The sequence below is a fragment of the Natrix helvetica genome (assembly GCF_964273705.1).
Source record: "Natrix helvetica genome assembly, chromosome: 3".
Taxonomy (NCBI): Eukaryota; Metazoa; Chordata; class Lepidosauria; order Squamata; family Natricidae; genus Natrix; species Natrix helvetica.
The window spans coordinates 150,286,960-150,302,110 of NC_138549.1; the positions used below are offsets into that span (position 1 = coordinate 150,286,960).

The 15,151-nt window shown below is 39.9% G+C and overlaps 1 protein-coding gene across 7 annotated transcripts; it reads right to left on the minus strand.

Annotated features, from left to right (window-relative positions):
- Nucleotides 1-5,655: 5,655 nt before the first annotated feature.
- Nucleotides 5,656-14,341, minus strand: BLCAP (BLCAP apoptosis inducing factor). 7 transcript variants are annotated; one of them, XM_081948610.1, is made up of 4 exons: nt 14,013-14,341; nt 10,808-10,891; nt 8,919-8,992; nt 5,656-7,405 (listed from the first exon to the last, which is right to left on the minus strand). In XM_081948610.1, exon 4 carries the CDS (start codon nt 7,268-7,270, stop codon nt 7,007-7,009), a length of 264 nt encoding a protein of 87 aa, XP_081804736.1. In that variant the 5' UTR covers nt 7,271-7,405; nt 8,919-8,992; nt 10,808-10,891; nt 14,013-14,341; the 3' UTR covers nt 5,656-7,006. The 7 variants fall into 7 exon arrangements, with proteins under 7 accessions (XP_081804736.1, XP_081804737.1, XP_081804739.1 ...); XM_081948611.1 differs by lacking the exon at nt 14,013-14,341 and adding an exon at nt 13,946-13,964; XM_081948613.1 differs by lacking the exon at nt 10,808-10,891.
- Nucleotides 14,342-15,151: the final 810 nt, after the last annotated feature.

A 15,151-nucleotide genomic window follows, 5' to 3' on the forward strand; every position in this document is an offset into this window, starting at 1 on the left:
TTTATTATGTAAAGGGACTGGCTTGGTCTTCTTAATGGCCCATTGACAAAGTGGGTGGAGGCAGGAAGCTACAAGGAGCTATTCTCAATTTAAAACATGTTTCTTCCTTTTCACATCCAGGAAAATATAATATTCTGCCTTATCAATATTTCCTAGGATATTTCATTTTTCTGGGAGAGGGCTGGGTGATAACTTCCTACACAACAACATATCATAATGGGAACAAGGCCAATCTATAACAGAAGAATGGAGTATTGAAATAACAGCATACATAATTCTACTCCAATCGGAATAATTTGGAAGATTCCTTTCTATTCACTCCTTACTCTTTCCTTCTTGTGGTTCTCACCACATTCCTCCCTTTGGTTTAGCTCCTGCTGGAAGAAAGTAATTATTGTCCTTTAGCCCCTTTTTTCCCCTTTTAGTCTTTGTTGCTGTTGCTCATTCTTTCCGGGTTCTCCCCATCTGTTAGCCTTGTAACTGTGGGATCCGATTAGATCTTCACCCCAGCTACCTTACCTTCCAAGAGAAAACACAGAATGCAATTGGAAGTGTAGGAAGTTAGCACCCACCCCTCTCCTAGGAAAATGAGATATTTCAGGGAATGTTTTTTTTTGCACTTCCATCATTTATTTTAATTGTTTCATTGGTTTGCTGGTATTACATTTACAATTTTTTTCTTTTGCCAGAACATTTTTTTATTCTCTTACATACCATCTTAAGTATACATTCACATAATTATTTTTCTTCTTTACTTTTAACATTCTTATACATTTGTTATTCCATTTTATAGGTTATAATATAGGTATAGAGTTTGGGTTGCTTTGTTTACCATCCCTTCCTCCTGTTGTAACACCACCTTATTTTCCCTTTCTTTTCTCCCTCCCTCCATTCTTCCTCCTCTCCTTTCCCTTCCTTCTTCCCTTCCCTTTCTCCTACTCCTATTCTTCCTCTTCCCCTATCCACCCTCTCTCCTTCTCATTTCCCTACCATCCTCCTCTCCTTACCTCTTTCTTCTTTCCCCCATCTTCCTTTCATTCTCTCCTCCTCTCTCTCTTTCTTTTCTATTATTATAGGTGTCTCTTTCGGGTCTCAGTTTATGTTTTCTTGGGATGGTATTTTCACAAACCCAAATATAATTGGTATCTTTTCTTGTTCCCTTACCTTCGCTAATCTATCCTAATTATATTCCTTCCCCCTCTTTGTATCTATTATATATATATACTTATGTATTTAATCTTTTCTTTTCTGTTTCCCCCTTCTTCCCCCACTTTTCCGTAACAGTACATCGCCTGGGTTCTGTATCTTCTTCCTACTTTCTTTTCTAGTTTGCTTTCTCTAGCCAATCATAAAATCTTCCTCATGTCTTGAAGTACTCCGATTCCTCTTTATCCTTTATTTTCATTGTCAATCTGTTCACCTCTGCACAATCTAATATCTTTTTTACTATCTCTTCATCTGTTGGTAGTTTATTTAATTTTCAATTTGGGGCAAATACGATTCTTGCTGCTGTAGTTACATGTATAATCAAATATCATCTTTCTTAAATTTGTCTGGAATAATACCTTGCAAAAATATCTCTGGTCTAAATTCTACTTCTTGTTGTAACATTTTCTTTAGCCATACTTTTATCTTAGTCCAGTATTTCCTTGCTTCTGCACATGTGCACCACATATGATAATAGGAACCTATTGCTTGTTGACACTTCTAACATTTCACGGATTTATCTTTAAACATCTTTGCTAGTTTTTCCAGTGACACGTGCCATCTATAAAACATTTTGTATAAGTTTTCTTTGTAAGCTATTGACATGGTTAATTTATAGTTCCTTTCCCATAGCTGTTGCCACTTTTCTAGCTCAATTGTGTAACCAAAATTCCTCGCCCAGGTTATCATTGTCTCTTTAAACACTTCTTCTTCTAACCTAATTCTTAGTAGGTAGCTAAATAGTTTCTTAATTATTTTTTCTTCTGTTCTCATAAGTATCTTATCCAACTCCAAACTTCCCAAATTAAAACTGTATTCCCTTTTATCTTTTTCATATCTTGATTGTATTTGCAATTGTACAAACCATCCTATATTAATCCTGTTTTTCTAATTCGTTTTTGTTTTAGTTCCCCCCTTTCTGTTAAAATATCTATTTCTATTAGTTCTTACCTTATAATAGTTATCCTCCTTTAGTGTTACACATCTTGATGTCAATTGAATACCCAAATATTTCACTTTTTTCACCACCTGTATGTCGTTTCCCCATCAATTCTCTTTTCTGTTTTTCCATCATATTTTTCACTAGAATCTTTGTTTTATCTTTATTAATCTTCAAGCCCAATACTTCTCCATATTCTTCTATTATTTCGACTAGTTTTGGCCCCGTTTCTATTGGCTTCCATAATAAACATCAAATCATCTGCGAATGCCTGTAATTTATATTCTTCTTTCTTGACCCTCATCCCTTTTACCTCTTTATTTTGTCGTATTTCTCTATTCAAAATCTCTAGTGTCAGTATAAATAATAATGGGGATAGTGGATATCCTTGTCTAGTTCCCTTTGTGATCTCTATCTTCCCTGTCATCTCACCATTTAGATATTTCAGGGAATATTAAAAGGGCAGGATCTCTCCTCTAAAAGGGAGGCCGAAATTCAGCACACACACACGCACACAAACCCCTTTGTCAGTGGGAAATTAAGGCCTGAGCCAGTCTATTCTACATAACAAAGAGCTACCTCCTTCAGGCAAAGCCATAATAGGCATCCCAAATCCCTTTCGTTACATCATCACCCAGCAAGGCTCAACCAAGCCTGGGACACAGAACAGCCTAGAGAGTTGCCCCTGCATGGCCCCATGGGAGTCTGACAATCAATCAGAATACAAGCTCAAATTCAAAAGCCCAGAGAGGGCAAAAAACCTAGGCACTCTCATCATCTGTCCCCTTTTTTCTTCGCCAAGGCTTGTGATCCTGTCCACCATTAAGCCACCTTTCCAATTTCCATCTCCGTGTTTCCAATGTCTTTTTCCCCACTTGGAACTGAACCCAGATGGACATTTCTTCCAACAGAAGAAATAAGTAAAGAGGTCTGTTTAAACCCACAACACACAAAAGTTGGAGATGCTCTCACAAATCTTTGCAAATTAATGTATCTTTTTTATTTAATAAAATATTTTTAAAAAGTGAGAAAAAAAAGCTTCCAACCATCGCGCGGCTCACAGCTGAGTTACGTGATCATGGAAGATCCCCCCCACACACACACACAGACACTTTTTCAATCTTTTTTTCCCCTGATGGTTCAAACGAATAGGCAGGGGAAAAATGCCTTTAAAAAGGTGTGTGTGTATGTGTGCGTGTAAAGCTTCCAACAATTGCACGGCTCAGTTTTGTTTTTTTTACTACCAGTTTGGCTGGTTAATTTGGCCGGTTAACTCTTTTCTTCAGGCCATTTTCCAGCGGTCTGGCACCCACAAAGATTGGAAACCAGAAGAGCAGATGCTAGTGGCGTGTGTGCCACGTCTGGCATGCGTGCTATAGGTTTGCAATCACAGGTGTAGATCAAGGGCTGCCTTGAGCTGTTTCCCAAAATGCCATTTCCCTGAAGTCCAGCATTCCACAGGACCTGGCTGCATGCCGCTTACTTTCAGGCAGTGTTCTCCTTCTGTTGACAGGCTCCTGTGACCTAGCTGACGCTGCTTGAAGTTGCACGAGGCCTTTGTCCTTGAACCCACTTTGGGGCTATTCTGCAGTGTTCGAAAACCACATGAAACCGTGCCCCAAAACCTTTCATGATTTGCAGAGGCCCCAGAGGACTGTGCTCTTGCATGACTTCCAAGGGCTTTGGAGGCAGCATGAGATCACAACCCGTTCTTGTGCAACCTCCACAAGTTGCGTGAGAACAGGGTGAGTTTTTAAGAATAAGCCTGGAGTGCTGGTGAACGCAGATGTGTCACCCAAAAGATAGCGGCATGTCACCTTTTGATAGATTTGCCAACGCTAGTGAGAAATTAAATTGACTGCTACTATAGAGATCCAGGTTCATGTCCACCCTCATCCTTTGACTCTGAACCAGTCATTTTTCTGCCCAAACTACCACATAGGGCAGTGATGGCAAACCTGTTCGGCACTGGGTGCCCAAACCAAATTGTGCATGCATGCGTGTGCATGTACACGAAACCTGAAGACCAGCTGGCTGGCGTGCACATGCCTGTTTTCAGGTTGTTTTTAGGGGCGCTTTCAGGCTGTTTCCGGACTGTTTTCCAGCGCTCTGGGTATGTATGCGTCAGAAACCAGAAGAGCAACTGTCGATGGCGCGCATGCCCAGAGAGAGGGCTCTGCGTGTCCTCTGGTAATTGTGGGAAAAGCTGGAGGAAATGTTACGTGCCCCAACAAAATGCAGGATTATTTCACTGAGGTGATCAGTGAAGCTACCTAAAATATTTATAAACGAATAGGATTGTCTCGATCTTTAAACATATCTTTTACTATTGACAGAGAATAAAGTTCAATCAATAGTAAAAGACAGCTTCCCTGTAATTATTGTCAAAGACAGTTTTCTGCTACTAGCACACAAACTCATGCAACTATGTTTTTCTAAAATGTGAAACAAAATTTTGCCCAGCCTTAAAAAGAAATAAAATTTATAGCAAGGATATGTATTTCAAAACCTTAGAAATGCTACATAATTATCAAAAATTAAATTTTATAATTTAAACCTGTGTTTTATAATCTACCACTCTTGCTATATCACCAACTCTTTTCTTTCTTGATTAACATCTACAAATTCCCGCAATATGCCAATATCAAGAGAATTTCACATTGATGTCAGGCAAATCAGCCGCAAGAGAGATAAGTTGTTACAATAATGTATAGTTTTGTTTATGAGCCTTCTGGGGCAGAAAAAGAAACTGCTAATGTAGAATTTTGAAGAAGAAAAAAGTGTCAGAGAAAACATAGGATCAGCTTATGTCCTATAAATAAATAATCAGGAAAAATATTTTTTTTAGAAAAACTATTGAGGATAGGCTATTACTTATGCACAATTCAAGCAGTTCTTACACTACAAAAAAACAAGGAAGATCAATGCGATCTATACTCCACCAAAATTGGCTGCCCAATTTTAGCCACATTGGACACAGCAAGTATTTCTAATAGTTGCAGTATCCCGGAGTCACTTAATCACCATTTTGCAACCTTCTCAGTCAACTTTTGACAAGCAAAATCAGGGGGCAGGGGAGGAAGAGGAATGCCAGATTTGCTTAATGACTGTGTGATTTGCTTAACAACCATGACAAAAAAGTTGTGAAGTCAGACATGGCTCACTTAACAGCGAATGATGTTACGGTGCCAATTGTGGTCATGAGCACTCCCTGTACTGTTAGAAAATTAGGAAAGCCAATTAAGGAAGAAAATAGTTTCTGTTACCCATTATGGTCCAGTAAGCTCTACTGTTTTCCATATCAACATACAGAGTCACTGGAACATTTTGAGAAATTGGTCAGGTCAATGTCTAGATTGGCACATGAAAATTTACTTGGTTTGCAACCAAATCACTTTGGAAATAAAAATGGCTTTAGGAAGTTGTGAAAAAGATAAGCTGCCCCGAAAGCAAAGGTCTTAGTCCAGTGAAAATGTGACTGCATCATAAATGGCACTAATCCACAGACCAAAGTTTATAAAGCTTTATTAAATCTGTTGAACAGCTGTGCAATGAACAAACCAACAAAATAATTAAAAAAAAAAACTACTGAGGTTTCACGACTGGATTTTCAGTTCCATGTCCTTTGAGAGAGACAAAAATGCCTTTTCAGCAATATTCTTCCAAAGAAGATTGTGTAGAGACAAATGAGAAAATAACTTTGGAAAGTAACAGAAAAAGTATCTGTTTGCTTTTTCCTCCGGCTACCTTATAACTTCACACCAGCGATTAGCTCTTGAGGAGGATAGAAAGCAAAGTCTTGGTGGAGAAAAGGAGAGAAGAATAAAACCATGAGCCAAGTACCACTAGAAAAATGGCTTCACAGAATCCTATGAAGATATGCAGCCTAAACAGATGTTGCTTTCTTTCACCTATATATGTGAACACAGGCTCACTTGCTTGTGATAACATAATACTTTTGGCCTAAAAGAAAAAAGCAGCACATTACTCCACTGAAAGCCCCACCTTGGTATGGAGAAACCAGACCTGGTATACGGATTCATCCCCGATTGCTTTTTCAAGCTAGAAACACTGGCAGCTTAAAATTCAAAAGCAATATAATAATAATAAAAGATTTCCCCAAGCTTTACAGTAGTGCATGCTTTCTTTCCAATTCAGGGTCCTCCATAGAAAGTAGATGTTTGGCATAGGTGGGGAAGAGGGAGGAAGAACAAGAGAGAGAGAGAGGGAGAGAGAGAGAAGCTTCAGCATTTGTGCATTAAAAATGGCATCGTGATGACTTTGGAATTTTTGAGCTATGACATAGATGAGTAGTTTGGGAAATGGGCAGTATACATGTTCCAGGATGGCCTGCTGAGATATTAAGCAGCCTCTGGCTCCAGGTGCTGTCGGGCTTATTAACCACTTGATAAGTTCCCCTTCAGCTGAAGACCATGAGAAGCACAAGCGCTCTACTGAACCCAGGGTGGAGAAACAGCTTTCCAACTGTTTCAAAAAGATCAGACACTCGTGTTCCAAAGGATGGATAGCTATCTTCTGATTTGACATTAGACAACATTCACCGGGTCTCTTCACCACCAAATTGGAAATGGAAGGACCAAACTCAAATGATAATACCAAAGGAAGGGATGGCACCCATTAGCAGCTCTGCTTCAAACCCTCAAACAGACAGCACTGTCAGCTATTACGAATAACAACTTTTGTCAAATTGTACAGGAAGATTATGGAAGTGCGGATAATCATGAATGAAACATTTTAACCGAAACAGGTACACTCCAATCGCATGCCTTATATTCCCTCCTTCCCATGAAACCGTCCTTTGAAAAGGGGGGGGGGGGGAGTGCAACCAAGTAGATGATTTTAGGTGCCAACTACATCGGGATCATGAGCAGAGTCCGGCAGTTGGGAACCAGAGCAGTGGTATAAGAAACAATTCCCCCAGCAGCTGTAGCAGATGAGAAACAGAGCAGCCAAGAAGACCAAGGCACAGATTGTGCAAGGTTTCCGCTCCAACAGAAAACTTAGAAGGTAGAAGCCCATGAACATTGAGTGACTGAACCACAAGGCTGGGTTGAGGGGCTTTGGAATGAGGAGGACGGGCAGTAACCACTGGAGACAGTACATGATGCCTGGGGATCAGGATGTCACAGTGATGGCAGCAATCCACGTCACAGTATGAAATTTCTCCTCTACACATTCAGCTGTTCACCAACCAGGTAATCAGTCTTCATAAAACTTGGGAATAGTGTTCAAGAAAATCTTGACAGAAAAGGAAGAGAGGGAAAAAAGGACAGGTCAGTAACACATTTTGGCGGGTTTTGTTTTACATTTGCATTGCTTACTAAAACAATCCAGCAGAAATCCAGAACTTACCTACAATAACCTACAATAACTTAAATAAAAAGTAGATGCTTGGCAGAGATGGGATAGAGAATGAGAGTGACAAGCTTCGGCATTTGTGCATTAAAAATGGTGTCGTGATGATTTTGGAATTTTTGAGCTACGACATAGGTAAGTAGTTTGGGAAACAAGCCATATATGTTCCAGTATGGCCTGCTGAGACAATAAGCAGCCTCTGGAGACAGTACATGATCCTGGTGATCAGGATGTTAATTGTATCCCCAAATCCCTAGTCACAATTTTTTGCAACAGAAAATTTTAGCAATTTTTCCAAGACAGTGGATAGAATGGGCATAGAACATTTGCATCAGCACATTTTTCTGTTGTCTACAACTTCTTCAATATATCTGGGTCCCTTGCTTTTGAGTATACACTTGAAAAAGTCCAAAAACAATTCCCATTATGATCAAAGTGTGAAAACTTCCCAAATATGAATGACAACAACTTCCTAAATTGGAAATATATTCTCTACACATGTTCCTTATTGCAATGAAGTTGCTATAACTGGGGGGGGGGGGGGGGGGATAAACCTAATTTACAAGAAGTGCTGTGCTTTCCTTTTCTCCTCAAATATTATCGCTGATAGAGAACTGTCCAATATAAGAGCCAGTACAGGTGTATGATCACAATTGACCCCAACATTTTTATTGCTAAGCAAAGCAGTTGTTAATTGAGTTGTGCCCCATTTTGCAACCTTTTTTGGCCATGGTTGTTAAGCAAAACACTGCAGTTGTTAAGTTAATCATGTTGTTGTTCATCATATTTGTTTTCCCATTAATTTTGCTGGTCAGAAGCCAGCTGGGAAGGTTGAAAATGGCGACCACATGACCCTGGAATGCTATAACTGTTGTAAATATATGCTAGTTATCAAGCAGCCAGATCATGTGACCATGGGGATGTTGTATGTGTGAGAACTGGTCATGCCGCTTTCACTTTTTTGAACAGTCACTAAAAGAATGGTTATAAGTCGAGGACTACCTGGCTTAAATGAACCTAAATTAACTAAACAGGATTTAAAGACATGATTTCTCATTATCAGACCTGCATCATCAACTATGTGGAGTAAATATTGATTTAGCTATACGACAATGTCATAGATAGGTTGAAAATCTATATGCATCATTTTTAAAATGTAAATAAATGCTGCTCAACTTAGATGACAAGGGAAAAATGAAAGTGCTAAAAACAAAAACTGGGAGCCAGGGAGAAAGAGAATGGCCCTCTCACATACAGAACTATCTTACTAGCTTCTGAGCTTTGGGCAGAACTAAAAACTAACTTTTAATTTCCAAATGAAATGCTAACAAAATAAGGGGACTCAATCATAGTTCACCATATTGTGGTTTTTGAATATTCCCACAACCCAACCTACCCATAGGATTGTTGCTATGGAGGAATTTGGGAGAAGGAATGCTATGAACTCTTACAGGAAAGGCAGGACGTAATCTAATAAAATAAATAACACGCACACCCAGGCTTAGCATTTTATAGGATGTTATAGTTTCTCCAAAAACCTGTAATTTAAAATCCTGGTAAAATGATGTGTGAATCTATTAAACTGTGAACACACACACTGAGTTCTGTTGAGGTAGTCTTGATTTAAAGTGTTGTATAAATCTAACCATCATGGTTTATAAATCATGCTTTATTACTATCAAACTAGGAAATTATGGTTTATTCATATTATCATTAAGCATGATGTAGGAGCCAAGCTGTAATATGAGTTGGCTGTTTGCTGTATTGTGAAGTTTAGGATATGATGCATGAATCCAGCTACAGTATGAATGGCTTTGCTCACTACTGTAGCTGTTGGAAAGACATTTTCATAACAAAACAGAGAGCCATACTGTGAGGGTTTTTTCACAGCTAATTGAGCAAGGTAAGTTAGATCACACATGTTAAACCAAAATAAACAAACAACATTATGATCTATCATTGTATAGGAATCAGAGATCTAAATGTTTCCTTCCTAATGTTGGAATCCAGCATCTGAGATGCAGAGGTTTACGGGAATTAGAAGCCTATCGCTCATTTATAATTTTTTCCAAAGTGAGAAGCAGCTTGGATTTGACACAATTCAATTTTTACTACTTTATGTAAAATCAGCAAAACACTAGGTATTTCTGGTGTATTATAAAACATGTTATGTTGAATAACAATTGCATATTGATCATCACTTAAGTATGAGCCAGCCCAAGTGATTCATCCAGTTCAACTCTTAGTGATTTTGCAAATTTCTTGCTACTAATATGGTAGTACTGTGCCACTGTCTTCTGGGAGGTTTTTTCAAAATTCCAATCTCATTATAGTAGGATTTCCTATCAAGTACTATTCATCTCTAACTCTGTTTTTTTAGATTACCCAAGATTCACTGTGTTGTCATTAATTAGACATACTGTACTACTGATCATCTGATATTTCCTTGTATCTTACACTGAAGTCATCAGGAAAGATTTAATAGGAACATTCAAATTATCAAATTTGCATTAACTTCAAAGTACAAGAACAATGAAAACAATAACTTTGCAGTGCATGCCTGTTCACTTTCTTCTCCACATTCTTTAGCATATATCATCCATTACAAACTTAATTCCTATTTCGTTGCCACTTGGAGACATTTACATGCCAATCTCATGAGATCATCTGGGAGTGGCATGAAACAGATCATGATTAGTTCTCCTTTATACTTGGCCACGTCCTACAAAGTTTTCATGAACACTGAGCAAGAGAGGCCTACATTTTCCATTTACTTGTTCTAAATATTTGGGGACAAGAAACCATGTAATGCTTTTACCTAACATTCTCCCAAAATCTACCAGAAGAACATGAGCTATCAAGAAGAGCTGAAAAAGTTAAAACCAGAAGGATCTTGTTCAATAATCTGAATTCTCAGAAATGCAAGCCATATGAATAGAAGCTATACACTTTCATTGAGTGAGAAATAACATATAACATAAATATATGGAAATAACAGAAATAAATACTAGATTCATTTATGATCTTCCAAAAGCAGGAAAGGAAAAGGAGGCATTTCCCCCTTTTGGCAAGGAAGCTTGTTATTCTTCAATAAAATCAAGTCTTCAGATAAATGGATAAATATTATGAATCAGGATTTTCATCTTAAACCAGGTTTCAGTCCCTTTTTATTCCACCATATATCAGTAAAACTAAATTTCCATTTTTTATAGGAGCTAAAAATCAAATAATGCAGCAATATTTTATTTTTGCTGCAAATGAATGAAAATTACTTAAATCTCTTACCCTAGGGCATGCAATTTCATTGAGAGAAACCTTTTCCTTTTTTTGTAGCTTTGATGTTCAGTGTAGCTAGATAGACTTTCTTCCCTTAAAGAAAATGAAAGTTTGTTGTTGAGGGTCTTAGCAATAGGTTGAAATTTATCTATGTATCAGAAACAATACACTGCAAACTATCTTGGTCACGAAAGCAATACAGGTGAAGTATATTCACCTCAAATAATTACTTCATGAGACAAGACCAAATATAACTAACAACTTTTCCCCTGTGACTTATTAGCATTTTTGGTACCTTCAAATCAGTGCTGTCTTCTGGAGATTATCTGGATTAGTCACTACAGTTTCTTGGCAATATTTTGCCTTCCTTTTTCTTAGGAAGAGAGAAAGTGACTGGCCCCAACTGGCTTCATGCATAAAGTGGGATTAGAACGCATTGTTTCTTGTTTATAGCCAGATGCCTTAACCACTGCATCAAACTGGTTTTCATTGGCAAATTATATTTTTTTAAAAAAAATACCAAGACATTCATGTATACTGAAGTCAAAATGATACCAGAAGGAATTATTGTTATAAAGGTTATTGTCAATTGTGGAGTAATATTTATTTATTTATTTATTTTCAATATTTCTAGACCGCCCCCTCTCCCCGAAGGGACTCGGGGCGGTGTACAGGTGTGTCATTAAAACGACTACAAAAGACGAATATCCCATACCCTTAAAAATGAATTAAACCTCATACAACTGTACAAAGAGTAAAAATTAAATTAAAAAACAACTAAAAGTATACCCCTAGAAAATTTAAAAAATGCAGACTTGAGGAACTAAAATTGGGAATTAGGAGTTAGGCCAGGCCGGCTAGATTGAACAGGTGGGTCTTTAGTTTCTTACGGAAGGAGCGGAGGTCGATGATAGTCCTGATATCTGGGGGGAGGTCATTCCAAAGGGTCGGGCCCATCACAGAGAAGACCCTACTCCTGGGCGTCGCCCGCTGGCATTGCCTAGTGGACGGCACCCGGAGGAGTCCCTCTCTGTGAGAGCGAATCGGTCGAAGGGATGTATGGGGCAGGATATGATCCCGCAAATAACTAGGTCCTGTGCCATGGAGCGCTTTAAAGATGATGACCAACACCTTGAAACGCACCCGAAAAGCCACAGGTAGCCAGTGCAGCCCGCGCAGCAAAGGTGTTATGTGGGAGTATCTAGTAGCTCCCAAAATTGTCCGCGCGGCCGCATTCTGAACCAACTGCAGCCTTCGGGTGCATTTAAAGAAGTGCATTCATGTAAATATTCTTTGTATGAAACATAGTTAATCAGAGGATTGAAACAGAGCTGGAAGAAAGAATATATGGAGTTGAAACAGATAAATTACCAAAATTCCCTAGAACTATACAATTTGGAACAGAAAACCTCTTCTTAAATTCAAAAAGGTAAATAGTAAAATTCACATAAAAGTAAGAGAGGGCCTTCAATTATAATAAACTATTATTTAAGATTGCCACAATCTCTGATTTCTTTATTGACATCTGGACTATAAATTTTAGTGCACAATCCCAACAGTTAAATCTGTGGAATCCAACTATCTTGGTAGTCTCAACTTTTTCTTTTATCTCTATAATATACTGGACACAAATCTTATTTACAAATGCATTTTTCCTTGTACTTCAATGTTCAATGCACTTCTACTTATTCCACCAACTGGTTTCAAAAATTAAAGGAGATACCTCAGATATGGAAACAGAAAGGATAATCATAAATATATCAGCAGGAATAATTTGCCTCTTGATTTTTCTAAAACATTAAGTTTCCACACATATAGAACTGAAGTCATCCACAATATACAACTGTCAAAAACTGTATTCACTGTATTATTTCCATAGTTTTCCAGTAAGGAAAAAAAACCCTCTGTTCAAGCTCTTTAGTGCTATGTTGTAATAGGAAAGAGGCTTGCACACATTCAGTTCCCAACAGTCTATATATCATCTAATCTGGGTGAACATGTTGGTGTACTAGATCTCTTATTTAAGTATTAAAACTGATGGCTAAATCCCTATGCTGAAATACCTTAAGACGGAGACTCCCATTTCAGGAAAAAAAACCATGGCAGATTTTACTAGTCTACCACTTGTAGAAATCAATTTACTTACTAGCATCCTACTGTCTATTCTTAATGCCCCAGGCACATGTATGATGGAAAAGATTAGGAGCAAGAAAAGGCCTAGTGAATAGTGATGAATAGCGATAATTACACAGTTATAATGACCTCTGTAAAAGAAGTTAATATTTAATAAGTGTGGCAGGTCGAGACACCAGACCCCTTTAACTCATCATTCGGTGTCAACTGCAGCCTTTCAAAAACGCCCCTATGGAGCTCACAAGAAGCAACACCTCCCTTACCAACCTGCTCTTGTCAAACCCTGGGTCTTGTGTAATCCATACACATTAATCCACAGCCCTTCGTGGATCCATTTCCCACAACCCTTTCTATCCCTTTTGAAGCAACCAGCTTAGCTGGTTGTTCCAGTTGTGCCAGGCATCTTTCGAAAGAAAACCGGCACTGGCCAAGACATTTATAACTTCTGGCTACCCTATCCCCACCCCCACCCCCCACCCTGAGCTGTTTTAGAGGACTAGGGCTGAACAGCCGATATTGTTGCAGGGTTTTTCCATAAGCAAATTTCGGGATCTGGGGGGAGGGAGGGGGGCGGTTCTGCCCGATCCGTTTTACGTTTGCAGAGCCGAACTGCACCGGCCCTGTCCTACTGTCCCCATTTATTTGTACCCATTTCCCGCGGTCTCCTTCATGTTTAACCTTATTCCTGTTATCTTGTACATGAGTGACAAGCGAAATAAAATAAATAAATAAATAAATAAATAAGCTTCCCGGGTCGATCCTCCCAGGGAGCGGATCTGTTGGGAGGATGGGAAGAAGCAGCGGCTGATCGGTCGAGCCTATCAGCCGCCACGGACACCGCAGCCCAGAGAAGATCTCCTCGGTCCTTATGAGATACAAGGCGCCCACTCCGTGCCGCCGAAGCCCCGCTTATGGGTGGGTACACACGACACACCCTTCCCCGCACCCAGGGTTACGACATATGCTTTCAGGGTTTGCCGTCGAGGGACAGGAGCGAATCCGCCGAGCGTATACCTTCCCGGCGAGAGTTGCCTTCAACCCCTTCGGCAGTTCCCAACCGCGCCCCCGGCAGCTGTATTACCTGCCCTCCACGCCATAGCGCCCCGTCGCCCCTCGCCACGCTAATTCGCTCGCAGCTCTCTCGCTACCCGTAGGACCTTCAACTGTCGTTTGGGTCGTCCACCCCGGCGCCTCTTTTTTCTTCTTCACAGCGCTCGCGATTCGGCTTCTCCTTGGAAGCCTGGATTAGCCTTAGGCTTTCCGCGCGAGCCTTTCATTCCACTGTTTCTCTTCTGCTACAGAAACCGCCGAGGTGTTCCCAAGCATCAAGGGGTGTTCCGAGCAGGCATTGCTGTAGACAACCCCCACCGTCCTCGATCTGACGAGGCGGAAAGGTCCTTTTCGTTAGGCTGGAAGCCGAAGATACATTATAAATACTGTGAGGCCTGCAGGGAAGAGGAGGAGGGAAACTGGATGGAAAATACGGACTGGAATACGGCAGACAACGGACTTTGAAGACGAAGTGGCCGGGTGGGGGGGCACGGCTGCGCTACTGTGATGACGAAAATGAAGCTGGTTCCCCGCTTTTCTTTCCTTGCCTCGTTTAGTGGCGGCGACGGAAATGCTCTCGTCCGCAATAGGGTAAAGGGAGTCAGTTCCCTGGAAAGATCCGTGCTGTCTGGGGCTGCGGCCAGAATTTGAAGTGGAAGGAGAGCAAAGGAAAATTTCAATAAGGAGAAATTTTCTGACAGTGAGAACAATCAACCCATGGAACAGAAGTTTCCTTCAGAAGTTGTGGAAGCTTTCAAGAAGAGACTGTACTGCCATCTGTCAGAAATGGTGTAGGGCAGGGGTGTCCAAACTTGGGAACTTTAAGACTTGTGGACTTCAACTCCCAGAATTCCCCAGCCAGCTCTGCTGGCTGGGGAATTCTGGGAATTGAAGTCCACAAGTCTTAAAGTTCCCAAGTTTGGACACCCCTGGTGTAGGGTTTCCTGCTTGAGTGTGGGGGGATGGACTAGGTGACCTTCAAGGTCCCTTCCAACTCTTATTCTGTTATTCAGAATCTAAGTGGAGAGGAGTCCACACTTGCAGGCAGAAAGATAGCAAATCAGGAGAAAACTACGTTTACTTATGGTCTTCGCAGAAATATTTTTATTTGCAGAAGCCTTTGACTTTTTCAGAGATGCTGAAAAATATCTCTGTCTCATTTAATTGGGG

Excerpts from the sequence above, each read along its gene's own strand:
- BLCAP (XM_081948612.1), bottom strand. The coding sequence starts at position 7,270 with ATGTACTGTCTCCAGTGGTTACTGCCCGTCCTCCTCATTCCAAAGCCC.